This window comes from Rhinolophus ferrumequinum, chromosome 21, assembly GCF_004115265.2.
Source record: "Rhinolophus ferrumequinum isolate MPI-CBG mRhiFer1 chromosome 21, mRhiFer1_v1.p, whole genome shotgun sequence".
In the NCBI taxonomy this organism is placed as follows: domain Eukaryota; kingdom Metazoa; phylum Chordata; class Mammalia; order Chiroptera; family Rhinolophidae; genus Rhinolophus; species Rhinolophus ferrumequinum.
The window spans coordinates 11,446,434-11,472,415 of record NC_046304.1 but is presented as its reverse complement, the minus strand read 5'-3'; the positions used below and the strand labels follow the sequence as shown (position 1 = coordinate 11,472,415).

The 25,982-nt window shown below is 54.4% G+C and overlaps 4 protein-coding genes across 10 annotated transcripts; 3 read left to right on the top strand and 1 right to left on the bottom strand.

Moving 5' to 3' along the window:
• Positions 1–3,174: 3,174 nt before the first annotated feature.
• Positions 3,175–5,055, bottom strand: TMEM256 (transmembrane protein 256). Of its 3 annotated transcripts, none has more exons than XM_033090414.1 (4): positions 4,771–5,055; positions 3,680–3,836; positions 3,492–3,572; positions 3,175–3,394 (listed from the first exon to the last, which is right to left on the bottom strand). In XM_033090414.1, the coding sequence occupies exons 1-4, from the start codon at positions 5,016–5,018 to the stop codon at positions 3,251–3,253; spliced, it is 630 nt and encodes a 209-aa protein (XP_032946305.1). In that variant the 5' UTR covers positions 5,019–5,055; the 3' UTR covers positions 3,175–3,250. The 3 variants fall into 3 exon arrangements, with proteins under 3 accessions (XP_032946305.1, XP_032946307.1, XP_032946306.1); XM_033090416.1 differs by lacking the exon at positions 4,771–5,055 and adding an exon at positions 4,121–4,306 and having other exon boundaries at positions 3,805–3,836; XM_033090415.1 differs by having other exon boundaries at positions 3,342–3,394; positions 3,738–3,836.
• Positions 5,056–5,562: 507 nt separating this feature from the next.
• Positions 5,563–19,826, top strand: NLGN2 (neuroligin 2). Of its 5 annotated transcripts, none has more exons than XM_033090410.1 (8): positions 5,563–5,692; positions 8,082–8,781; positions 12,091–12,141; positions 14,270–14,419; positions 14,594–14,779; positions 14,887–15,079; positions 15,435–16,031; positions 16,866–19,826. In XM_033090410.1, the coding sequence occupies exons 2-8, from the start codon at positions 8,325–8,327 to the stop codon at positions 17,737–17,739; spliced, it is 2,508 nt and encodes an 835-aa protein (XP_032946301.1). In that variant the 5' UTR covers positions 5,563–5,692; positions 8,082–8,324; the 3' UTR covers positions 17,740–19,826. The 5 variants fall into 5 exon arrangements, with proteins under 5 accessions (XP_032946301.1, XP_032946300.1, XP_032946303.1 ...); XM_033090409.1 differs by having other exon boundaries at positions 14,570–14,779; XM_033090413.1 differs by having other exon boundaries at positions 5,565–5,692; positions 8,649–8,781; positions 14,570–14,779.
• A 519-nt stretch (positions 19,827–20,345) lies between these two features.
• SPEM1 (spermatid maturation 1) lies at positions 20,346–21,915 on the top strand. The gene is made up of 3 exons (XM_033091402.1): positions 20,346–20,489; positions 20,585–20,645; positions 20,841–21,915. Exons 1-3 carry the CDS (start codon positions 20,346–20,348, stop codon positions 21,587–21,589), a joined length of 954 nt encoding a protein of 317 aa, XP_032947293.1. The 3' UTR covers positions 21,590–21,915.
• A 1,692-nt stretch (positions 21,916–23,607) lies between these two features.
• On the top strand, positions 23,608–25,353 carry SPEM2 (SPEM family member 2). Its single transcript, XM_033089336.1, has 3 exons — positions 23,608–23,745; positions 23,911–23,968; positions 24,116–25,353. Exons 1-3 carry the CDS (start codon positions 23,608–23,610, stop codon positions 25,351–25,353), a joined length of 1,434 nt encoding a protein of 477 aa, XP_032945227.1.
• Positions 25,354–25,982: the final 629 nt, after the last annotated feature.

Below are 25,982 nucleotides of genomic sequence, written 5' to 3'. Positions count from 1 at the left end.
TCCAAAAATATATTTAGTTTACTGAAATAAACCAGGTGAGGCAATACGTACTTTACCTTGAATGAGTGGCCCGGCTGTTTGGGTATTTTACCACATATGGCCCTTGGTAAACAATGTTGAAAAAAGTTTGGACACCCCTGATCTAACTCCTTCAAGTCTCCACTTAACACTCTGCTACACTGCAGCTGTTACAAGAGTCTGGAGTAGGGACTGGGGTGGGAGATAGAAATCCTGGATTTAAAAGTATGGAGATCATAATTAAAGATATGGGGCTGAATGAGATTACTTAAAAATCCTCATTTAGAGAAATGGTCTGTACTTTTTGAATGCACTCCTTCAGAAAAATTAAGTGTGTACCTCCAGTGTACTACAGATATGCACTTTATAAAACATACAGAAAAATAGAAATTAAAAAGGATAAAATTAAAATATATATACACAAGAGTTCTAATTTTTTTTCATTAAAATTTGGAAACGATTGATTTAAACTGCATAGAGAAGCTGGCCAGCCACAGAAATAGGGAAAACCAGGAGAGCGGTGCCATAAAAGTAACATGATGTGTTTCAAGGACAGTGTGACCAACTGTGTCAAATGCTGAGGAAAATGAGATTGAAAATCATCCATTGGATCTGGTGATCAGAAGGTCATAGTGATTCACGAGATTGTTCCAAGAGCGTTTACGGGGAAGAGATGGGCCAGAAGACTGACCAAAGTGGGTTGCAGAGTAAACCTGAGTCCAGACCTCTCCCCTGAGCTCTGATGCGTCTGTCCCTGAGCTTCCCAACTACCTGTTTGGCGCCTTCCCTTGAATGTCTCGGAGACATTTCAGAAGCAACATGTCCAAAACTGACCTTCAGATCAGCCTCTCCCAAATCCACCCTTCCTTCAGTTTTTCTCATCTGAGTAACAGCACCTCCATCCAATCAGGTGTGTAAACCAGAAATCTCCCTTTCATTCACCCTTTATGCCCAATCCACTAGCAAGACCTATCAGCATTATCTTTAAAATATATTCTGAATTAGACCTTTCACCACCTCTTCCACTGTACACCAAGTCACCACAATCATCTCACACCTGCTCCTCTTCAGTGGCCTCCTAGCTGGTCTCCCTGTTGCCATCCTTGCCTTCCTCCAATTGGTTAAACATATAAATCTTTTAAATATGAATCAGACCCTACCATTCTCAGCTTAAAAACCTCTCAAATGACTTATTGTCATACTACAAACAAATTCTGAGTGCCTGTCTGCAAGGCCCGTGCTGACCATCCGGAACCTCCTAATTAGCCACTCCATAGTGGTCATACTGGTTTTGCTTTCTCTAACTCAGCCAACTTTCTCCCGCCTCAAAGATATTGAACTGCTCCTTTTTGGCCTGTTTTGTCAGCTATTCTTTCTGCCTAGAATATGCTTCCTCCCCACTTTGTGCATGGTTAGCTCCAGCTTCAAATAGACCTTCTCTGCAAGGCCTTCGCATCTAAAGGGACACACCTTCCACTGCCCCACTGTTCCACTTCCTCCCTGTTCTTTTCTTTCAAGCACAGCATGACTCACAATAATGTATTTGTGTTTAGTTGTTTAAGGTCTATGTCCACTACTAGACGGAAAACTCCACGAGGGACAGGATGGTGTCCGTCTGGTTCACAGTTGAATTTCCTTGTAATGTCTGACACATGAGCAATACTTAATTAACACTGATCAATACGTAGGTAATATTGCCCCTTAAATATCTTCCAGTTCTCTACATGCTACTCCACTCTGCCTTGCCACTTTTTCTCACTCCTTTTCTGCCTAACTCAGAAATTCGGCCTACACTGAAGACTTGTTTAGCCCCATAGTCCTCAGCTCCCCACCTCTGTATCTTTGTTCACTGTTTCCTTCACACTACAGTTATTTTAAGGATCATCTCAAACATTGTGAAGCATTTTCTAACCCCTAATACATGGTGTTCTGCCTCTGCTTTGAACCCCAAAATATTATGTAATTACAGCAGTCCCCTCATATCCGAGAGGAATATGTTCCAAGACTCCCAGGGTATGCCTAAAACCACAGATACTACTGAACCCTATATACACTATGTTTGTTTTTTTCTCCTATGCATACATACCCTTGCTGAAGTCTTCATATAGGCTCAATGTTTTCTGGCATGACGGGTTGTTGTCTATTGGAAGACGTTTTCTGTTCATTTCTGCCAGGCACAAATTTAATGCCTTTTCCATCTTAACTTAGCATGTACTGTGGCTGTAATTGTTGTAGTTTGAGGTGCGACAGCAAACCGAGCACAAATTTCTTCCTTCTTCGCAATTTCATGGATGGAAGTTTCGTTCTTACCCTAGATCTTAGCAACTTCAGATTGTATTTTTCTTTCATTATTAAGTCAAGAACTTCCACTTTCTTGCTTAAAGGAAGCACTTTATGGCTCCTCTTGGCATATCCAAATTGTTGGCATCACTACTCTTGCACTTTGGGACCATTATTAAACAAAATAGGGGTACTTGAACACAAGCACTGTGATACCACAACAATCAATCTGATAACTGACTGAGATGGCTGCTAAGTGACTAATGGGCTGGTAATGCTGGACAAAGGGATGATTCATATCCTGGTGGGACAGAGTGGAACAGGGAAATTTCATCACGCTACTCAGAACAGTGCACCATTTAAATCTTATGAATTATTTCTGGAATTTTCTATTTAGTATTTCTGGACCACAGATGACTGTGGGTTAACTGAAACTGCGCAAAATGAAATTGTGGAAAGTAAAACCACAAATAAAGGGGGAACTACTGTAATGGCACTTCTCCTGTTCTCCCTTGCCTTAACTCTGACTTCTAGAGTAAGTGAGTACTCAATAAGTTTGTGGAATGACAGGGCTGAAAACCACTACCCTACAGTAATCTTCAAATCCCAGTGAGCATCAGAACCATAAGATGAGCTTATCAGAATATACATTTCCAAGCCCCAAAGAGGGTTTCAGGGAAAATCTGCATTATTTCAAGCATTCTATATGACTCTCATGCCAACCAGTTTAAGAACCTCATAACAAGTTAACTTGAAGTGAACAGAATTCCCAGACCCAAAGCTCACTGATTCAGTCTTAGGAAAGGGAGGTAGTTCAGAGGTTGACAATCCCTACCCTTCCTCCTCCAAGGGGTTAGATAAACAAAGATTCCAAAGTTATTTGCCTTTCGCTTTTAATCTCCTCCCTGCTCCACCTCTTTAAAAAGTACCCAGAAATTAAACACAAGGAAGCTCAAAAAGCCAAGGCTAGCCAGCCCAAGAGTAGAAGGCTTCCTCCCACAGGGGCCAAAGTCTGGACGCTGGGGTCTCCACTCAGAGCCTGGTAGTAAAAGCTGGTGCAGAATAAGGTGGTTCCAGTGGCTAGCAGTAACCCGGCCTGAAGATACAAGGAAGAATACAAGCTAATTAGAGAAGGACAGACTGAGGAGTGGGTGGGGCTTGGTCAGGGTTAGGCAAGAGGTAAAGATTATTACCCAGAGGGGCTTTCTGCAATGGGGCACCCCCAACAGGGCCAGGCTGTGTAAGAAGTGGTGTTTGTTGGCCTTGTCAAAAAGCTGTAAGAAAATGAGAAATGGGGGCACTTCCTAAGGGACGCAGGACCCTGGACAAAAGTTCGTCCCCCAACTGAAGTCCCAGCTTGCCTCTCGCTCAGGCACCCAACCTCAGGCTTGCAGCCCTTGCTGCTCCAAAGATCCGCGCTCCGCCTCTCCCCTACTTCCCTCAGGGACCCCAGACTTTGTGCGCTCATAGACCAGGAAGTCGGGGAGCTCCAGCGCGCTACTTCACCTCTTTCCCGTAGGCATCCGGAAACCTGGCGCCTGTGGAAAGGACAGGAAAAGGTTACCAGTCCTAACGCCCCAACTCCCGAGAGGACCCAGGTGGACACTGAAAAGGGCGTCCCCAGAAGGCTTCTTGACTGGTGGAAGCACGCATAGGCAGTTCTGGGAACCAACTGGACCGGACTGACAGACTTTAAAAGGTTTAGTGCTTCACGGATTGTCTGGTCGATGGGAGCCCGAGCACTTCCCATAGACTCCGCCCCTGCACCAGACCCCAAAGATCGCCCCAAGCACAAGCCCAGCTCCATCCCCAGCCCACTGACCATGGGCTCCGTAGGAGGCCAAGCCTAAGGCCCCAGCTCCAGACAAAGCACCCAAGCGGCGGAAAGCAGCCCCTGCCCCGGCCATGGCACTGGATGGTCACGCGCCGGGCGAACACCGCCCAGGCCACCCAAGAGGCCAGCCAATCCTGAGCTCCCATGCAAATAAGGTGCACAGGTGCCCAATGCGGGCGGTGTTCATTTTAGCGTCACCCGAGTACTTGAGCCTTTGTAAAACCTCTGTTGAGTGGCGAAGACGTCTGGCGGGCGGAGAAACCAGAACCAATTAGGAGCGGAGGAGCGGAGCAGTGGGGGCGGGGTCGGTGGGGCGGTACTAAAGGATTTGCGTCACGGATTGGCCCACTTTCCAAGTAGATCGTCTCTTCTAATATCCCCCCTCCCACCTTCGGCCAATTTCCAAAGAACCCGGTCCCTACGCAAAGTTCCGCCCCTTTCCCCACAGGCTCCTCCTTTTCAGCTTTAAATCAGACCCACTCTCAAAAAGAGGCGGCCCCACAGATATCCAAGCCCCACCCATCGTCATTAAACCCCGCCCGTTGTCCATATGGCTCCTCCTCCAGGTCCGAAGGCCCCGCCTTCTTCTTGTGATGCCCCGCCCCCTACAGTTCACCCCCCTCATCCCCTCCACTTACAGCGAGAGACCCGAGGGTGGGAGATCTGGGGGGCGATTTCTCCACCCTGCCCCAGTCCGCTCGTCCATCCGTGGGTCTGTCCACTCCCGCCCTCTTCCACCGTCTCCAATCCCCCCACATTCTGGAGACCGGGCAGGCAAGCGGGTGCGAGCGAGGGGTGTGCGCCTCTCTCTCTCTCTGCAGGGGGCGGGGGAGGCGGCCGCGCGGTGACGCGCGGGGCTGCTGCGGCTGCTCCGCCAGCGGATCATCACTCTCGGGCTGGGATGGACGCGGGGCGGGAGGGCCCTGACGCGCGGAGCCAGGAGTACGGGCCTTCAGTCTGCTGAGCGTCCCCTGAAGCTTACCCCTTACCCCTGCTTTCCCTCCTAGGAGCCGTGCCGGCTCCCGCCCTCCTCTGACTTCCCGGACCTCCCACTCCTGCCCGCCCTCGGGATCGACTAGATCCCTCCCCCTCCCCGAGGATTCCGGCTGGATCCCTGCCCCTGCACCGCGGATCCTGCGCTCCCGGGCTCCGGGCTCCTGGGGATTGCCGTGGACTCCTCCTCCCGTACCCGATCTTTTAGGATCCTCCGCTTGTACCGCCTTCTGGTCCCTCGAAGCCGGCCCAAGGAGCCAGTGGACCCCCAACCCAGTCCTGTCCCGTTGCCCCCTCCTGGCTCCGCTGTCCCCACTGCGGGGTTCCCTGTTCTCGGGTTTCTCCTGACCCCATCCCCTACCTCTCCTATCCCCGGGGATCGACTAGATCCCGGCCCCGCCCCCTGGGGCTGGGGCGATCCCCCTCCCCCGCCGGGCGAGGCGCTGCGGGCGGGGGCTGGGCCTGCGGGACCGCGGGGGCTCAGAGGCCGCCGCCCCCTTCCCGAAGCCCGTCCGCCCCCTACTCGGAGCCCTGGATGGAGGCACCACGGCCCCAGGGCTGAGCCAGGTAGGAGCTAAGCTGGGCCGGGTGGAGGGGACTGCGTGGCGGTCCACTGGGGTCTCCCACTCCCCACCTCTTTCCCTGCGCCTGGTTTCCCCCACCCTGCTCTGTCTGCGTGTCTCCGACTAGGGATGCTCTCGCCGTGTCTCTGTGTCTCGGTCTCTTTGTCTCTGCCTCTCTCCAGCCCATGAATGATCCTTTGAATGGGTCCACAGACCCCGTGTGTTCCCATCTCCCCCTCCCCCTCCTTCTCCCCTTCCCGGCCAAGCCATTTTCCCCACTGCAGGAAGAGGGGGGGCCTGCGGCCTGAGCCCCCGTCCCTCAACTCTCCCCGGCTGGGGGAGTCAGGCCTGGGCAGGAATGGAGAGAGCAAGGAATGGATAGGGAGGAGGGGAGAGCAAGACGTGGTAGACAGAGATGGAGAGAGCAGGGGAGAGAAAATGGGGGAGACAGAGATAGGGAAAGAGGAGAGAGGAGAGGGAGAAAGAGAAAGAGAGGAGGCTTGAGGGAGAAATTTGGGGAAGGGATTTGAAGGAGAAAGATGAGAAACACTAAGGAGGGAGATATAGAGATGAAAAAAAGACTGAGGGCGAGAGACTGAAGGCAAGAGCTGGAGCAGGCTGGAAGAGGCTCGGAAAGATGCTCTGAAGGAACACTATGGAAAGAAGGGAGATGAGGGTACAGCGGGGAGGAAGAAGAGAAGCTGGCAGGGAGAAAGCCAGGGGCCCAAAGTACCTTAAGGGAGGGGGATGACAGAATGTTAGTGGGAGGGGGAGGGGTGGTAAGGCCATGGAAGCAGAGCCCAGCCTGGCATGGACAGAGGAGATCGTGAGGGAGCCAACCCAAGCCCCCTCTAGGTGATGGGGTTACAGGAGCTTAAGAGGACCTGAAAGGGGGGAGGGCATGACTGGGTGTGTGTGGTAAGGATTCCTGTGTCCTCATCTCTGGAATAAATTGACACCTGCAGAGAGCCACCCGCGGGCTGGCGCCTGGCTCTGAAAACCCCGAGTCAGCAAACAGCTCTGGCGGCTGGGGTGGGGGGGGGATGCTGAAATGACCTGGGTGTCTGCCCCTTCAGTCCAATCTCTTCCCTTGTCCTGTCCCTGCTACCCTGAGCAGCAAGGCATCAGAGCAGCAACTATGAGGGGCTGGCAAGGGGAAGGGGAGGTAAATAGCTGGGATGGGATGAGAAGAAAACCAAGGTTTGCCCCCAGGACATGGGTCAAAATGCTATGCATGGAAGAAGAGGTGTCTGTGTTCCAAAGCTGTACAAGACTGTGGGAGGGGGGCAGTCAGTGTGTGCATCTGATGCCCTCCAAACCCGCCTCAGCACCCCTTCTCCCCAGCCAGAGGCCTGGTCACTAGGACTAGGTTCTGATTGGCCAACAAGGGGCAAGAGGCGGGTCTTTCAGGGTTCTCCATGCCCCCAATCTCCTGCTCCTTTAAACATATGTACTTCTTCCTCTATATTAAGGTTGGGAGAAACTCTAGCATTCTGACTCTTGCCTCTGCCCTCATGCCCTGAATGGACCCCATAACCAAGCCAGCCCCTTCCCCTCTTCCTCCAGAACCCCCCTCCAGGGTTAAAGCTGCAGCCCGTTGCCGAGGTAACATTGCGGGGCAGCATCCTGTCGCCCAGCAACCAGCTACAAGATCACGAATCTGTCCCCGGATTTGCCCCCCAGCATCCCCTCCCTACTCTAGCCCCTGACTCAAGGCACTTTAACTTCTGGGGGAAGAAATGGAGAGAACCTGGAGGGAAGGGGTACCTCTGCTGCACAAATCCTTAGGGAATGAATGGGATATTGAAGGGAGGAGGGGGTGCTGGGCTTGTGCAGTCCCAAGAAAGGCCTGAGTCTGGCCTGGTGTGGGGGTTCAATGCCATGAAATTACAGCTCAGGAGTAATTAACACGTATAAACAAACCCTCCACTTCCTGCTAATTAATGACTTGGTATTTTTATTTCCTCTCCCTTGTCTATCTCATCCCTCCCAGGGAGGTGGGAACCAGGACTCCTGAGTCCCTGAGGAGAACCTGCCTGGGAGGGATAAAGCTGCTGGAAGGGGTGGGCTGGGCCTGGGGAGCTGGCCGTCCTTCTCCTCTGGCTGTGTTCTGGACTTTTACCACATCTTGACCCCACCCCCAGCCTCAGACTTTTCTATCTGGGTCCCTGCTGACAAAGGGGGTGGCTGGGGTGGGGGGAGGTGCCAGGGGGCCTGAGGGTGGAAGAATGGGGGCAACTGGTCTGAATTCCAGTCACTAACTACTTGTCTCTTCTGTTTCCCCATTCCTGTCTGTCTGCCCCATCCAATTTCCCTTCCCTTCTTCCACCTCTCTTCTGTATTTTTCTGTCTGTCCGTCTGTATCTTGCATACCCTGTCCTTCTTCTCCGCAGGTCCAGCCTGCCTTCACCTTCTCCCACCTCCATCCCCTTCCCCACCCCTTGCCCCCTCCATGGAGAGGAACAGACCCCTTCTCTGTCCAGTCTAACCCAGGTCCCTCCCCAACCCCCTCCTCCCTCCTTTCCCCACCCCCTCCTCCCTCCTGGGGCGAGGGGGGCCTCCCTCCCTCTCCCCCCCTTCTCTCTCTCTCCGAGGGGGGGGGTCCCGGGGAGGGAGGGGGGGTTCCCCCGATCAGCATGTGGCTCCTGGTGCTCTTTCTGGTGGGGCTGGTGGGGGCTCAACGGGGGGGAGGGGGTCCAGGCGGCGGCGCCCCCGGCAGCCTGGGCCTGGGCCTGGGCAGCCTCGGGGAGGAACGCTTCCCAGTGGTGAACACGGCCTACGGGCGAGTGCGCGGTGTGCGGCGCGAGCTCAACAACGAGATCCTGGGCCCCGTCGTGCAGTTCTTGGGCGTGCCCTACGCCACGCCACCCCTGGGCGCCCGCCGCTTCCAGCCACCCGAGGCCCCTGCCTCGTGGCCCGGCGTGCGCAACGCCACCACCCTGCCGCCCGCCTGCCCGCAGAATCTGCACGGGGCACTGCCCGCCATCATGCTGCCTGTGTGGTTCACCGACAACTTGGAGGCAGCCGCCACTTATGTGCAGAACCAGAGCGAAGACTGCCTGTACCTCAACCTCTACGTGCCCACTGAGGACGGTAAGGGCGCGGGCACCAGACTGGGCACCCCGTGGACACAGCCCACAAACGCACATGCAAACCTTCAGGCACTGGCACAGTCCAGGCTGAGAGCTAGGCTTTGTGGAGACAGTGAACAGACAGTATGTCCCAGCCCGCTCTACATGCCCTCTGGGAATGGTGCGGGTGCCTACCAGGCAGTCCCAGGAACAAGCCCCACAGACAGCCATCCCAGCAGTTCTTTGTGCCCACAGAGAGGTCAGCAGACACTAGGCTGGACTTACCCACCCTGTCCCCACAGAGGCACAGAGTGACCACTGAGGGTGATCGGGTGATGGAGACATCCATCACCTGCCTAGGCACCCCTCCAGCTGTGCCCCACCTCCCACACCCAGGCCTGGGCTTGTCTCTGGCAGAATTTAGAAACATCTGTACCTGATAGACAGAATAGACTCCTACTTTCCCCTAGACCAGCACTGCAGACTTCCATCTATCACATCACATCCAGAGCCCCTTGCCTGAGCTAAGTGCCTCTTCTCCAGGATGCTATGTTCACTGACCCCTACACAACCCTGAAGGATCAGGGAAACTCCTTGCCAAGGGCCCCTCCATTCAGAGCACAGGCCACCCACTCCCATCCAAACACCTTCCCAGGGCTCTGCCACTGGCTATCTTATCAATGAACTCTCAGTTCACTACAACCCTGCTCATAACCCCCAGCACACTCCCCCTGGACAGTTCTCCACCTGCTAACCTGCAGCATATTAAGATTAACCAGAGTATCTTTCAGAGTCCCTTCTAGTTGTCTACAACAAAGGTCATCAGCAGGACACCAGCCACCCCAACAGACCATCCTCACAGCCCCCACTTTATCCTTCTATCACCCCATGTCACTACTCCAAAACACCCCAACACCTCCACAGAAACGATCCACTCCTACCACACCCACACAGGATATTTTCCAACAACTTTACACATTACACACAGGCCTCTCTATGTACACCCAGGAACCCCTCTATGTACATCCTATCCACCCAACACCCCTACATCATGTACTCAAGTCCCTCAACAGATCAGGAATCTCAACTAATCAACATTCAGGTCATGTACCCAACCAACCTACACACTGGCAATGTATGTGTTCCAACAGCCCACACATCACAATTCCCAACACTTCTCTAAAACGTGTGTACCCCATCACCCACACCTGTGGCTCCCCATGTCCCTGGATATAGATCATGTGCCCTAGTAACACCCATTCGTAGAGAGACCTTTACCCCAAACCCTGCACCCTGGACGGTGTACTCCACCAGGCCACTCCCACCACGGTCCCTGTACCCAAAGTTCTCTCATGCCAATCACAGAACACCTTATGCACCTCGTACCCACCCACGTCCTTCCCAATACCTCCCGTATGGATTATCCACCATATATTGCTCATACCAGCCATGTTCCCTAACATCCTAACTACCCCTCCCCATGCCTTAGAGCAACCCATACACACAGCACACGAAAGTATCATCCACTCCAATCCTACCTACCTTCCAAGCACCCTGATAGACCATTTACCCCAACACCCTCTTCAGAAGCACTATCCACTCCACATTCTCCTGTCCCCTTATGGACCACTTATCCCACCCAGCAGCCTCCCTCCTGTGAATTCTTTACCCCATTGCCTCCACAACAGACTGTCCATCCCAACATTCTCCATTGCCCCCACATCTTCATATAGGCTGTCCAACCCAATGTCCCCCTTAGTGGGCTATCCCATCAACACCCCCCCATGTAAAACATCCACCCAGCACTTCCCACCAATGGACTGTTTACCCCAACACCTCCACATACATTGTCCACCCCACCCCCACACCACTCGTGCCCACACTTTCTATATTTTTAACCATCACTTACTGCAGACCTGCTTGGGGCGTGACACATTCAGGTGATCTCACTGAATCTTCACACCAGCTCTGGGAGGAGGAGGTTGACTCAGGCGCGCGCGCGCGCTCACACACACACACACACACACACACACACACTTAATATTCTCATGAGCATGCATGCCCTGCTGACTTCATGCCCATCCCTATCCTGTCACAGAGAAGAACAAGCCCTGATCCTAATGGGTCCCCATGGGGCCATAATTACCAGTTGGCAGAAGCCTTCAAGAGGTTGGCGTGGGCCTTGCTGACCCATCCTTCCCCCTGATGTTGAGGAGAAACCAGTCAGCCTGGGGGAACCCCAGGCCTCTGGGTTCCAGCTCTTCCCTGACTAATCCCCCAATGTGAAAGAAACCTGAAGCCAAACTCTGGGCCCAGTCTGAGCCTTTTCCTTGACTGTGGGCACACTTTGTGTCAGGCTGGTTCAGAGCACTGTGATTCCTGTTCCCTATTTGTGAATTGAACCCCCAATTGGGGAGGGGGACTTTTTGGCATTAGAACAGGGATTGGTGAGGGGCTGGTGCCCCTGGTGGGAAATTTACCATTTGGAGGGAGGAGAGCAGCCTGGGTAAGGGATGAGGTTGGGGGGTGCAAAGGGAAGAGGTGGAGTGGAGGGCAAGACCTGATGACCCCTTTCCCTGCTTCGCCCCACATTGGGGAGATGGGGTGAGAAGCCAGGCCTGTGAGTGTGGATGGAAGAGAAATGCTGGCAGCTGGGAGGCTGGGTAGGTGGGCAGGCAGCCTTAGCTGACCTACCCATAGCCCTCAGTGGAGAGCTGAGGGCTTCCAGGGGCTGTAAGCTTTGGGAGCAGGCTGCCCCCCAACCCCAACCTACCCTCTGCCCTCCAGATTGGTCCAGAGGGAAGCAGAATGATTTCTGCTGCAGCCCCTCCTCTCTACAGCTTGGAAGAACAGGGAGGTGCTTGGCTGGCCCTGAAGAGGGCCTGTGTGAGTGGTGGCTCCAGGTGGCACAGCTGGCCTTGGTCTCCCAGCTCCCTGGCGAGATTCCCCTTCCCTCCCACCCTCCCTCTAACACCTTTCATTTCCAGCAATTAGCCAATACATCGACAAGCCAAATCCTTTCCAGCAGAGTCAATATGTCTTAAGACAGGCCTCAGCCCACTCAGCCACCCCACCCCCCCAAAACCAGCCTTTTCTTTGGGGCATGACTTTTTCCGGGGAGGGGAACAAAATTGGGTTGTAGAAACGTTTTTCTCTTTTCTTGGTTTCTTTTTCTTGCAAACAAATTTTGCTTTTTTTGGCTTATTTTTTCTGCCCCCCACCCTCCCCTTTTCTGCTTTCTCTCCTCCCCTCCCCATCCACCACCTCCCCCAACCCCCATCTTTCCCCACAAAATTGTCCTTTTTTCTCTGTTTTGTGTTCCCGGTCTTAGGTCCGCTCACAAAAAAACGTGACGAGGCGACGCTCAATCCGCCAGACACAGGTAGATTTAAAAATCCCGCTGCTGCATGTGGTTGCTGATAAGAGGACATTCACGTTCACGGCCCTGCCCCTAACTAAATACCCCCACAGCCCTCAAGGCCCTCAGTCGTTCTCCCAACTAAAAATGAAAAAGAAAAGAAAAGAAAAATTTGTAATAATTGGAAAAAAGAATTATGAAAACTTCAAATGAAATTTGAACAATGTTGGACCCACTAGAAAACCTGCAAGAAAAGCTAAACATGGCGAAAATAAAGTGAAAAAAGAAATTGGAATGTCAGGAAAAAAAAAACAACCAAAGAATTGGATAAAATGTTTAGAGTTTGACAGAAATTTGGACTGTTTCGAAACTTGAGAAATGTAACATTTGAAAAAACTATTTTAATTTGGAGCAAAACAACATTTGAAAAAAAAAATAAGCTGGCAAATTGATGACACAATTGAAACATCAGAAACTTGCTACAATTTCCAAAAGCCTGTCAGATGCAGAAAACGAAAACATTTGAAGCAAATTAAAGAATCTGGAAATTTTTGAAAACAGGGCCCAATATCTTGAAGTTTCACCACAAAATTTTGAAAAAAAAAATGCAAAGAACTTTTTTCTTTTTTTCTTTTTTTCCAAAAACGGATCGTTTTTTTTCTCTTTTTTTGTTTTTCTTTTTTTCTTTTCTTGTTGAATCTGCCCCGAGAGCTTCTTGCTTTTTGGTTGTTGTTTTTTTCTTTCTTTCTTCTTTCTTGATCCTGTTTTTTGTTGTCGGTTTTGAATTCTTGTTGCCCAAGCCTCCCTTCCTGCTCCTTCCCTTTCTGACTCCCCTCCCCCCACACTGGGAGTGGAGGTGTTGGGTGGGGAGGAGGGGGGGAGCTGAGGACATTTAGGACAGGACCTTGGAGGGAAGGAGACTCCAGCCTAAACTGCTGGAAGGCCACTGGAAGTTCAGGAACAAAGGGAAGAACAGGATTTGGGGAAGACACAGAGGGGGAACTGTCTACCTAGGAGCTCCGGGCCAAAGTCAGGTGGAGAGAGGTGGCAGAGGAGGTCCTAAGAGACAAGAGGCCGGAAGCTGTCTGTGGGGGGGTGGATAGGGTGTCTTAGTGACCTTTTGGTTGACCTTCTGGCTGGAAGAAAGTTTCTAGCAGGTTGAGGGAGGTGGACAGAGGTGCTAGGGACCAGCTGTGGAGGCCCAGGCCGGTTCTTGTTTGCTGAATCCTCAGGCTAGTCAGAGATTGCAGGTGTCAAGAAAGAGAGGGGCCTGTGGGCCTAGGGTGACTCCAGTCCTGGTGGTATGGTGAATCATGGAGGGGCTGCAGGGCAGGATACTTACTATAGCCTTGGGCCCTGTGGCAAGCCCTCTCAGACTCCACGCTCTTCTGGAATTAGTCACCCTCCGTCTAGTCTGGAGTGACTACTAAATGTGGCAGTGATTATGGGATCCTTTTGGGACATGACAAGAGGGGTCTGGTGTAGAACCCAGGGCTCAGATCAGTTTGAGCGGTCTGAGAGCTGCACCTTGGCTTCATTAAGCAGGATCTTTCCTACCTTGCCTCCTTCTGCCACAGTAATTAGGCTGGGGGTTGCCATGGTGACTGGGGAGGTGACCTAGAAAGGAATTAGGGCGGGGAGGAGACCAAGCCCCTAGGGACCCTAAGGCCTGTCACCCCCTCACCCACAGACCAGGCTACCACATGGAGCTGAGGCCCAAGGTCTAAGTCTGAGGAAAGACCAGGACCATCCCAGTATCTTTAGCTCTAGTGCCAGCCTTGGGAGCTTGCACTTCATAGGAGCAGGAAGGAGATTTGCTATGTGTGTGTGGGGATGGGGTTCCCTGGATCCAGCAGATGCCTTGAGGAGGGCTACCCCAACCCCTGCCTCTGTTAGGCTTCTTGGAAGGTCTGCCTGGCATTTGAAGAAGTGCTGTGGGGCAGACTGGCAGGAGGTAGGGAGGGACCTGACAGGGCTAGCTGGGGAGGGAGGGAGGGGAATCCGGTCTTGCCCCCCAGGGACGGGAGTAACATGTCCCCTGAGCTCTGGGCTGGTCTTCAGCAGGCCTTGGAGCTGGGTGGTGCTGCTTCTGGTCTCACTGTGTGCTTGTTCCCCAACCCCTGGCCCACCCACCCATCCCCTCCCCACGCAGATATCCGGGACTCTGGGAAGAAGCCTGTGATGCTGTTTCTGCATGGCGGCTCCTACATGGAGGGCACCGGGAACATGTTCGATGGCTCTGTCCTGGCCGCCTACGGCAACGTCATTGTAGCCACACTCAACTACCGGCTTGGGGTGCTCGGTGAGGGGGGACAGCCAATGCTAAGGGCCGGAGTCTGGGAGAGGGGCCTGGTGGGAGAGGCTCCTTTAAGCCCAGCAGCTGCAGAGTGGCTTCTGGGCTGAACTGAGCTGCCCAAATAGGAGACAAGGGCACTGTAACACCCACAGGTAGCCCCCTTTCTTCCTCTACCTCCAGGTTTTCTCAGCACCGGAGACCAGGCTGCAAAAGGTAACTATGGACTCCTGGACCAGATCCAGGCCCTACGCTGGCTCAGTGAAAACATTGCCCACTTTGGAGGCGACCCCGAGCGCATCACCATCTTTGGGTCCGGGGCAGGGGCCTCCTGTGTCAACCTTCTGATCCTCTCCCACCATTCAGAAGGTACCAGTAACCTCTTCAGCCTGCTCATCCCATACCCCTGAACCTACCAGGTCTCCCTTCTCTTTTGGGCTGATACTGCCCAGCCTGAAACCTACCTGTCCCACCAGGGCTATTCCAGAAGGCCATCGCCCAGAGTGGCACTGCCATTTCCAGCTGGTCTGTCAACTACCAGCCGCTCAAGTACACGCGACTGCTGGCAGCGAAGGTGGGCTGTGACCGGGAGGACAGTGCTGAAGCTGTGGAGTGTCTACGCCGGAAGCCTTCCCGGGAGCTAGTGGACCAGGATGTGCAGCCTGCCCGGTATGGTCCTGGGGGTGGGAGAGGATTGGGTCTTCACTCTTTGCTGATTCCAAGGAGGTTGAGGGTTAGAGGTGCCGACAGGCATTTTGTTTGGCAAGGAGAGTTGGACTTCAGGCCCCTCTATTGGCCCTGCCTGCTCTCAGAAACCTTCCCTAAGTGGAGGTGTCCAAACAGAGCAAGTATGCACAAGGTGCCAGGAAATGCTTCAGGGACTCCCAACACGTCAAGTGTCCTGAAAGACTCATAGATGAGATTTTAACTAGGAAGAAGGGTCTTTTGAGCAGAGGGCTCAGCAGGTGATAAACTGAGAGGAAGCCAGTGAGCAGGTGATGAGACCTTAACCCCTTCTTTCTAGCTACCACATTGCCTTTGGGCCCGTGGTGGACGGTGACGTCGTCCCTGATGACCCTGAGATCCTCATGCAGCAAGGAGAATTCCTCAATTACGACATGCTCATTGGTGTCAACCAAGGAGAGGGCCTCAAGTTTGTGGAGGACTCAGCAGAGAGCGAGGATGGCGTGTCCGCCAGCGCCTTCGACTTCACAGTCTCCAACTTTGTGGACAACCTGTATGGCTACCCGGAGGGCAAGGATGTGCTGAGGGAGACCATCAAGTTTATGTACACAGACTGGGCCGACCGGGACAATGGTGAGATGCGGCGTAAGACCCTGCTGGCGCTCTTTACTGACCACCAGTGGGTGGCACCAGCCGTGGCCACCGCCAAGCTGCACGCCGACTACCAGTCCCCTGTCTACTTTTACACCTTCTACCACCACTGCCAGGCTGAGGGCCGGCCCGAGTGGGCAGATGCAGCACACGGGGATGAGCTCCCCTATGTCTTTGGTGTGCCCATGGTGGGTGCCACCGACCTCTTCCCCTGCAACTTCTCTAAGAATGATGTCATGCTCAGCGCCGTGGTCATGACCTACTGGACCAACTTCGCCAAGACTGGGTGAGGGCCAGAGGGGCTGGGTGGGGCACCCTGCAGGTCAAGACACACACATCTTCCATCCTCAGATCCTTCTCTTTCTCTCACAAGGCCATCATCCCTCCACTAAGGCACTCTTGCCTTCTTGACACAGACACCTGCTGGATAGCTTCTCTGTGCCAGGCACTGAGTTGCATGTTAGAGATTCAGCAGTTCAACAGAGAAGTGCCTGTCCTTTCTGGGGTGGGCTCATTTGGTGGCGTTGGCTCCATGTCTGTCTCTCCTTCCCTCCCTTGCCTACCCACCTTCTCTCTTCTCCCAGTGCTCTGCCCTCTGTCTGACTGCTCCCATCTGTGTTTGAGCATGTGTAAGGGTTTGTGTCTGTCTGTCTCTTTATTGCCTTTTCTATGTCTCTCTTGAAATCCATTCATATCTCTCCTTTTCCCTTTGTTCTTTTTGATCTGTTTGCTTGTTTGCTTGCTAATTTCAGCCTGGCTGTCTCTCGTGTGTCTTTGTCTCCCTAATTTTTATATGTTTCTATCTCACTCAGTCTCAGCCTTTGCCTCTCACTGGCTATCTCTCTGTTTGTCTCTGCCTGTCTCTGTCCCTCTGTCCTCATCTCTGGCTGTCTCTGACAGTCTGTCTTCATCCCTCTTTGTATCTCTGTCCCTGTCTCTGGCAGTTTCTCTGTCTCTTCGTATACATTTCTGCCTCTCTGCCTCTTTTGCTCTGACTTTCCTTCTGTTTCCTTGGCTCTCTGCATCTCTGTCTGTCTCCCTCCCCATTCCTCACCCACGCTCCCACACTTGTCGGAGCCTCACCCTCACTCCTCCTTTCCCTGCCCTCCTATGCCCACAGCGACCCCAACCAGCCGGTGCCACAGGACACCAAGTTCATCCACACCAAGCCCAACCGCTTCGAGGAGGTGGTGTGGAGCAAGTTCAACAGCAAGGAGAAGCAGTACCTGCACATTGGCTTGAAGCCACGCGTGCGTGACAACTACCGCGCCAACAAGGTGGCTTTCTGGCTGGAGCTCGTGCCCCATCTGCACAACCTGCACACAGAGGTCTTCACTACCACCACACGCCTGCCGCCCTACGCCACACGCTGGCCACCTCGCCCACCCCCTGGCGCCCCTGGAACACGCCGGCCCCCGCCACCTGCCACCCTGCCACCGGAACCTGAACCTGAGCCAGGCCCCCGGGCCTATGACCGCTTCCCCGGGGACTCCCGGGACTATTCCACAGAGCTGAGCGTCACTGTGGCTGTGGGCGCCTCCCTCCTCTTCCTCAACATCCTTGCCTTTGCCGCTCTCTACTACAAGCGGGACCGGCGGCAGGAGCTGCGCTGCAGGAGGCTCAGCCCCCCAGGTGGCTCAGGCTCTGGTGTGCCTGGTGGGGGCCCCCTGCTCCCCGCTACCAGCCGAGAGCTGCCACCAGAAGAAGAGCTGGTGTCATTGCAGCTGAAGCGAGGTGGTGGTGTCGGGGCGGACCCTGCTGAGGCCCTGCGCCCTGCCTGCCCACCCGACTACACCCTGGCCCTGCGCCGGGCACCGGACGATGTGCCTCTCTTGGCCCCCGGGGCCCTGACCCTGCTGCCCAGTGGCCTGGGGCCACCACCTCCCCCACCACCCCCCTCTCTCCATCCCTTTGGGCCCTTCCCCGCTCCTCCCCCCACTGCTACCAGCCACAACAACACGCTACCCCACCCCCACTCCACTACCCAGGTATAGGGAGCGGCTTTGGGGGGGCCCTCTCCAGCCCTCCCGCCCACAGGAAGTGCCACTCGGAAGGCAGGGAGGAGGACTTGGCAACAGGCTTTTCTCCTGTGGAGTTGTCACATGTGGAGAAGCATTAGGTGGAAATGGGTTTCCTCACAGGGATGCGTGTTTTTCCCATGCAGAGAGGCCCATTCTCTTCTCTGGACCTGGGCCTTTGAACAACTGTGGGGCATTTTGTCCCCTCCATTGGGACACCAGTCTTCGGTGTGTGGAAGCGTGGAAGGATTTTCCCACGCAGAGGTGTGCTTTCTCACAAGGGGGTGTGTTTTCCCATGTGCAGGGTGAGGTTTTTTTTTTGCCGCCCTGGACACATGTTGGCCCCCTCAAAGAATTTCTGCGGGGATTTGTATCCCAGAATCATGTTCCCTCATGCCTTCTCCCATCTCCTCCCTCCCCCCTACCCCATGGAGACCCTGGAAATGGTGTGTTCACATATCGTGACCCTTGGCCACCAGATAACCCAGGGTGGTACCTGGGAAGTATCGAGGAAATCACAGCCCCCCGCCCCCCATCCCACTGCCCCATTTGCCCCGGCAAAGCATGTTTAGCACCCCTGGCACAAGTCAGGTGAAGCACGTTCTCCTGGGTAGGCCTTGCCTTCCACAGATGGCAGACACAGAATCCCTACCAAGGGGACAGGGGAGATCCGTGCATCCCTGTGCTGCCTGGGCACTTGTTTTCCCATGGGTCCAGGGTACATTTCTCAGAGTGGAAACATGTTCTTGCATGTGGATGTGTGTTTTCCCATGCAGATTGCCCCTTTCTCTCCAGCACTTCTCTGCATCCCCCAGGCCTCAGGCCCAGCACCTAATTTCTCCCCACACAGCAGGTGGGAAGAGACTTCAAACTGACAGAAGCTGAGGAGGATGTATAAGCCCTGAGGGAAGAGCTCTGCTCCGCCCTCCCCCAGAGATGCTGAGTTGGGGGTCAGAGGTGTGGGACCTGCCACCCATAGAGGCCATGCATGTTTGACCAAAGCCCTCACTGGGGTCTGAGGACAGCCTTTCCCTCAGTCCTCAGACCATTGCTCATCCGTGCCAAACTGGGTAGGTGGGTTTACAAGGTGAAGACCCCCAAAATGTGCCAGTCCTGGGCCAGAGTAGGTAAATGTGGAGGCAGGTGAGCTACAGGGGAGAAGGAGGTGGCAGCTAAAGGGGTTCTACCTATGTGTCTCTTCTATCTTCACCATGTCTCATCCCTCCCTCTGCCTCAGTTTCCCTATCCCCCATTTCTGTCTCCCTCTTTGAAGCCATCCCATGTCTTAGTGTCAGACCAGCTTCTCCCCTCAACTGCCTGCTCCCTTTGTTTGACCTGTCCCCTCTTACCTCAACCGCCAAAGCTTAAGGAAAGGAGTGATGGAAGGGAAGAGAGAAGGGGAGAAAGGGGACAGGTTGGGGAGAGAATGAGGTCAGCTATGCTGAGGAGCAGATGGAGGGGGCAGTGGGGGACGGGGCTTGGGTAAACAACAGCAGGAAAAAACTGAAAGGACATGTAAGGTGACTGCTCAGAGGGGATCCGAGGAGAAAGGATTTGAGTCTATGGGTAAAAGAACCATGTCAGGAAGGGTTTTAAGGGACACCAGTGGAAGAGAATCCTTATCTGCTGGCATTTTGTGGGTTGTCAGTGCCAAATTTGAGTAGGGGGTGGGGTGCTGTCTTCCATTGACACCCAGATCCAGAATCCCTGGTCTTGGCTCCTCAGAACTTTGCCTTTTGACTGTCCCTTCTCCCACCTCCACCCATGGAAACTTCATTCTTTTCCCACCCCTTCCCCTGCCTGATCTAGTTCCTTTCCAAACAGCCATGCCCTCTAAATGCTAGGGACCTGGGCTCTGAACCCTGTAGACAGATGCCCCCCAAATTGGGGCATGGGAGAGGGGCTGGGGGGCCCCATGATTCAGCCACGGACTCCAATGCCCAGCCCTTCTCCCCAGAACAATTCCCTGACAATCCCATGTCCCCATCCTTCGCGGCTCTGTACACATTTTTAAACCTGGCAAAAGATGAAGAGAATATTGTAAATATAAAAGTTTAACTGTTGATTGTGCCTGTTGTGATGTTAGGAGGTGGGGCAGGGGGCTCTGAAGAAACAAGCCTTGGGGAAGTGAATGCTGGTGAAGGAGGAAGGGGTCCGCACCCAAAACCCTTTCCAGTGAATAGCTCCAGAGGTCCTAGAGAAAGGAAGAATGGGTGCTGGGTAAGGTTGCCATGGTAATGGGGCTTTTTAGGGAGTTAAGATCAGGACCCATGTCTGTGTAGAGCATAGAGCCTGGTGTAGGAAAGGATCAAAGGGGCTGATGGGTGCAGACACCAGACAGACCCGATGGCCTGGGGGCTGATCCAGGTGGCTGGCTAAAGGAGAAGCATGCAAGGTGAAGGGCTTGGCTTCTGCCAAGTTCTGGGCCCAGGACTCTCCCTCCTGGCACATTGTGAGGGACAGCCCCAGCATCATTGTGACCCGCTTACCCCTAGGAGCCTTTGGGAGAGGCAGGCGGGCTGGTGGGTACTGTGGCACAGTGGGCTGGGGGCCTAGGGGCCCCGGTGGCCCTAGGGACCCCCATGGCCATGGTTGAGTGGCCACGGTCCGGGTGGGCCTCGTATCATAGCCCCCACACCAACAGCTGCCAGGACCTGGGCAACTCCATCCTGTTTCTGCTCGGCCTCATCATCTGCATTAACATTGGCATCAACATGGTGACGCTGGTCAGGGCAGGCCTGGGTGGGAGGGTGCTGGCAGGATGGCTGGGGGCAGGCCTGGTAGCGAGGGCCGGCCTGGGGTCACTTGTCCTTCCCCCCAGCTCTGGCACAAACTCCGTGGCTTTTTACACCACATGTTCTGCCATATCGTCTGTGAGAAAGGTAAGTGGAGCCTGAGTGTTGGGACATAGGAGGAGCAGATACCAGCGTTCTAGCCCTAACCCTAAACTGGCCCTGTCCCCTTTGGATCTCCCTTCTCTCCCCATAGCTCTCCAGCTGCTCTCCCCGCACCCTGACTCTCCACCCCCTGTAGGAGCCAGTCTCCTACCCAGCTTCTCACCTCTCCTTGGTCCACAGAAGCTTCTAAGTCATCCTCACCTGGGAGGAAGACGCAGCCCCGGAAGCAGAACTCCCCTGCAGTCCACCTTCGATGCACCATGGACCCTGTGAAAATGACCATCACCCCCCCACCCACTCGCCGTCATCGTCATCGTCATCGCCATCGACGCTCATCAGCGCACCATGCCCACTACCCAGTAGCGTGGGCCCCTGACGCTGATGACAAGGGGAGGCTCCCTCATCAGCACCCAGCAAACTGCTCTCACAACTGGGATCACCCCACGGACTGGGAAGGCTTTCAATCCAACCAGGGCTTCTGGGCTCCCTGGGCCCAGGATGCTGTGGTGCCACCTCCCCAGACCATCCGCTTCCAGCAGACCAGAGAGGGAAGGCCCCTCAGAAGAGAGATGCTGTCAGAGCTGGGCCTAGAGGCTTATGTGTACCCTGTGAACCCTCCGCCCCCTAGCCCACAGGTCCTGAGCCACAAGAACAGTGGAGGGGGCATGGGGGCTGAAGGAGAGCAGCAGCAGTGCTCACCAGCTCCACCAGCTCCACCGCTCTTCCGGGGCCCAGCAAACGTCCCAGATATCACCCGGCGTCGCTCCTCAGGCCGCATAGTGTATGATGCCCGTGAGGTGAGGCGGCGGCTCCGGGAGCTGACCCAGGAGGTAGAGGCCCTGTCCCACCGTTACCCCCTGGTCTCGGGATCCAGCGCTGCTGAGCGGGCAGGCAAGAACTGGGTATACCGTCCCCTGACAGAGAGGTGACTGGGAGAATAAAAAAAAAGAGGAGGTGGTTTGTGGTAGTGTGTGTTTGTGGGGGTGCCACACAGCACCCAGAAGCCCTGGTTGCCCAGGGAATGATCTCCCTGGCAACAGAGAGCCAGGGAGAGAGAGGCCTGAGGGTCCTCATCAACCTCTTAGCCTCACCCTCACTATCAACCCTGTCCTCAGCCCATTCCCAGGCCCTTCTAGGTTCCAAGGTTCCCATCAGCCTCTACCCTGTTTCCTTTAGTGCCCAGAGAGGCCCCCGCCTCCACCACCAAACCTGTCCCAGGTCAGTAGGCAGTCCTGCACTAGAGGCAATACCCTCATCCCCATGGCCCTCGCCCCTCAGAGATCTGGTTCCTGCCAGAACCCAGGTTTAGTCTGCAGCTGCAGCTGAGGTGTTGGGGGGACGGCTGAGAGTGAAGCTAGTGAGGTGCTGACAGTTTCCCAGTCAGAACCTGACGTTCCTGTACACTCTAGCAGGTTTGGAGCAGAGGAAGAAATATTAGGGACACTCTCAAGGGCTGCCTCATCATAACATCACAGCCCTTTGTGACTTCACTCCTCTGATTCATACCTCCATGTCACATGAGGAGACTCAGGCTCAGAGAGGCCAAGTGCCTTATTCATGGTCACATGGACACCAAGGATCAATTTCACAGCTTTAGATGCTCCATCCCTTTGCTTCCACAGGTAGATTCCCGTTGCCACTGAGTCAGCGGGGTCCGTCAGTCTCCCATCTTCCTCAATTTGCCAAGTAACCTCCTCAGAATATTCTATCCACTGGAGAGCAGGGAAACCCAGGCCCTACCCTTACTCCTAGACAGTTGGGATCACACACAAGCAATCACACACATAACTAGAAAATAAAAGGCCATGAGACTGCTCCCAGGCTGAAGGAGCTGGACCGCACCTTCATACCAGATGGGTTCCTGAAATGCGAGCAGATAGGCCTTTTATTAAATGCCTTGCTACTCTATTCGTTTTCATTTAGATAACATCACTGTTCTTTTGAAGCCAATTCCATTCAGTGGGTATGTATTGAACACCTACTATGTATTTGGAGCCTTGATGGGAAATGCCCCTTGGCTGTTCCTCTATTTCTGCTGAGTTGTTCATTGTGCAAACAAATGACTCGTTGTCCCCAGAGTACCCCTTTCACAAGAACCCAATAATGAACCTGATTTAAATAGAAGATTCCTATTGTCATATCAACAATTACATCTATTTTGTGCTTTTTGAATTTCATGTAGTTTTCTTACGGTGGCAGCTAACAGTTTTTCAACTTGGAGGCATGACTCAGTGGGAGGGGAGTTGGTTACGGAGAGAAACCATGGTTAGGAGTGGTCCCTGCCAGAGGCAGCAACCCCAGCAAGGTGGAAATCAGTCTAACTCTGAAGCAAAGGGGCTATTGGGCTCAGTGACCACCAACACCTAGCGCTGAAATCCCTGACCAGGAAGTGGTGGATAGGGTAGGTGCTAGAAGTGTTATGACAGGGAATTGGACAGGACAGGGAGAGAATGGTACAGCGAAGCACCTCGGAGGGGACTCTTGCTGTTACCCTTCCTTCTAGTCACCCTAGATGCTAGCCCCATGTAGGCGTAGATGGGGAGTACCAACAGGCTACATAAGCTACCACAATGTCTCAAAAGAACAATGAAATAAAGGAAATCTTTTATTCATGAGTCAATCCCTATGAAGACTGTCTCACTACTGTAACTACCATATCTACAAATCAGGAATCAGGTGTCCAGTTAAGCAAGCTCCCATAGAGACAAAGGGACAGGCTGAACTCAGGGATATCTGGAGACTAGGCCAAGGGCAGAGATGGCCTAATAAAGGGCCAGTTGAATGGATAAAAGAGCTGCCACCTCTGCACTATGACTCCTGCCAACGTGCCTCATTATGACCCGGCTCCTTCACCAGCTGGCAGGTGTCCCCAGGTTCTGGCATGAGTGCAGTGTGGGTCGGGGCCGGTGGGGGGGGGCGGCCCAGGTGGCCCTAGGACCCCCCCACCATGGAAAACCAGCTCTGGTATAACACACTGGGGTGCTGCAATCAATATCAAGGAAGTCCTCAGGATGCTGAGGACTTCCTACTCCTACTACTGGGCCTCATCATTCTTACCAACATTGGGATCAATGTGGCAACTGTGGTCAGTGATGGCTGTGGACCATCCCTAAGGGTGAAGAGGGCTTAGGGCGGGAGCCAGTTGCAGCCTGCACTTTCACCTGCAAGAGCAGTCTTGGCTGGGAGGGACATGGGGGTTGAGGGTGGAGAGCCTGGCCTTCACTCCCACCCCACCCCACTCCACCTCCAGATGTGGCATGGGCTCCGGAATGCCTTAGACAAGATGATCAATTGGATTAATCAGAAAAGTAAGTATGGCAGCTAGAGAGGTAGGGGATGCCCCCCCACCTCCCCACCCTGCTACCATCACAGCCCCAGAAACCCAGGCCCCAGCATTCCCAATCCTGAACTCTTCTGACAATTGCCCTGACCTCATGGACTCTTGCCTCCCCCAGATAAAATCCTGCAGACTGGTGAAAGTTCCCCCAAAGATGTCAGGGCCCAAGATGTCCACATTCACTGCACCCTGGACCCTGTAGAAGTGAAGATGGCCCCACCCACTTGCTGCTACTCTTCCTTCTACCACCATCTCCGCAACCGCCATCGCCCCTGCAGCCACCAGAAGAGTCGGAAGAATCACAGACAATTCCCCAAAAACTGCTTACCCTTCCATAGCCCACATCACAGCCACGAGATGTCACGGCTGCGGCTGATGCCGTCTTATGATCAGGAGGACCCGCACTCCTTCTGGAAGGAAGAGGATGACCTGTCTTTCCCACATCCCAAGTGCCCACGGGGGCGCTGGGGAAGGTTCTATCAACAAAAGGGGCTGCCCTCCAACATGAGGCTGTGGGGCCGACAGGGTGGGATCCTGGCCAGCCTGCCACCACCCTCTCTCTATCTTTCACCGGAGCTGCGCTGCATGCCCAAGCGTGTGGAAGCCAAGTCAGAACTGAGGCTGCAGTCCTATGGGCCCCACTGCTCACAGTCCCACACCTGGGGCAATATGGAGGCTGAGCAGTGCACTTCGTCTCCACCACCACCCCGCCGGCTGCCCCCTAACCCCTGCTGGGTCCCTGGGGGGCAAAGCTCTTATCCCTCAGGGGGCCAGCAACTGTATGACTCCTGCGATCAGCAGCGGCGTGGTCTGGAAGTCTCTGAGCTTCCATCTGCCCTGGTACCCCGGGGTTCCCGGCCCGAGGCCCAGGAGCACTACTCCCCACAGTCCCACCGTCGGAGCCTCCCCAGCCAGGCTTATAGCCTGCCCAACCGCAGCCCCCACGCATCCACAGGACACTTGAATTACACTTCCCAAGATGCCCGCGAGGTGCGGCGCCACATGGCCGAATGGGCTGAGGCGCTGCCCATCCGGCACCCTCTGACCACTTCTACCTCCCTCACCATGTTGAGTGAGGCCTCATACCAACAGGCCCTGGCTCCCAGCTCAGCCTTACTCCCCCACTCCTCCCAGCCCCTGCCCGAAGTCCAGGCTACTGAACCCCACACACCCTCACCCACCTTCATGCCACTCAGCCGGAGCCCGGGGGGCAATGCCAACTACCAGGTATATGACAGTCTGGAGCTGAAGCGGCAGGTGCAGGAGAACAGAGCACGGGCCAACTCACTGCCACCACCTTCCAGCTCAACCTCGAGGCCCTTGCTGCACAGGAGCCGGACTGGGAAACTTAACTGACCAGAGGCAAATGTGGGTGGTGGAGCAGGGCATGGGGAGAGGAATAAAGAGCAACAGAGTCCAAGAAACACTGTGGTGGTCTGTGGGGGGGAAGTGCCACTCCTTCTGCCAGACTGAGTCCCTGCCCTTGGCTTCATTAAATGAGAAGCCAGTGTCCCATTGGTGTGTTGCTTCCCTTAGTTTAGTGGCTATAGTCCTGCCTGCAGGCCCCTCCTGGTCCTTCACCAGGCACTATGTAGATCTTGCAGCTATGTAGACCACTGGTCTCTGGGCACCTTTTCTGTGTGAGGTTCTCCCTGTCCCCAAAGGGACCTCAGAGGCTCAAACCCACACAAGAAGCTGAGGTTAGATTCTAGACCCGGAGGTTCCACATCTGGGCAGATTCAGGCCCACAACCCAGTGAAGGGCATGAACAAGGCCAAGGCTCTGGATTCCAGGCCTTTCCCAGGGCTCTGAAGCCATGGTCTTCCCAGTCTCAGAAATGGTCAAGAGGCTGGGATACATGAGTGTTTGAATGAATGAGTCAGCAGGCAATGGGTAAGAGGGGAGGTGTGCTGGCTTCTGGACCCTGTTTGACTATCCAGGTTCAGGTTACTTGAACCCAGTTACCAGGGAATGCAACCTTGGGC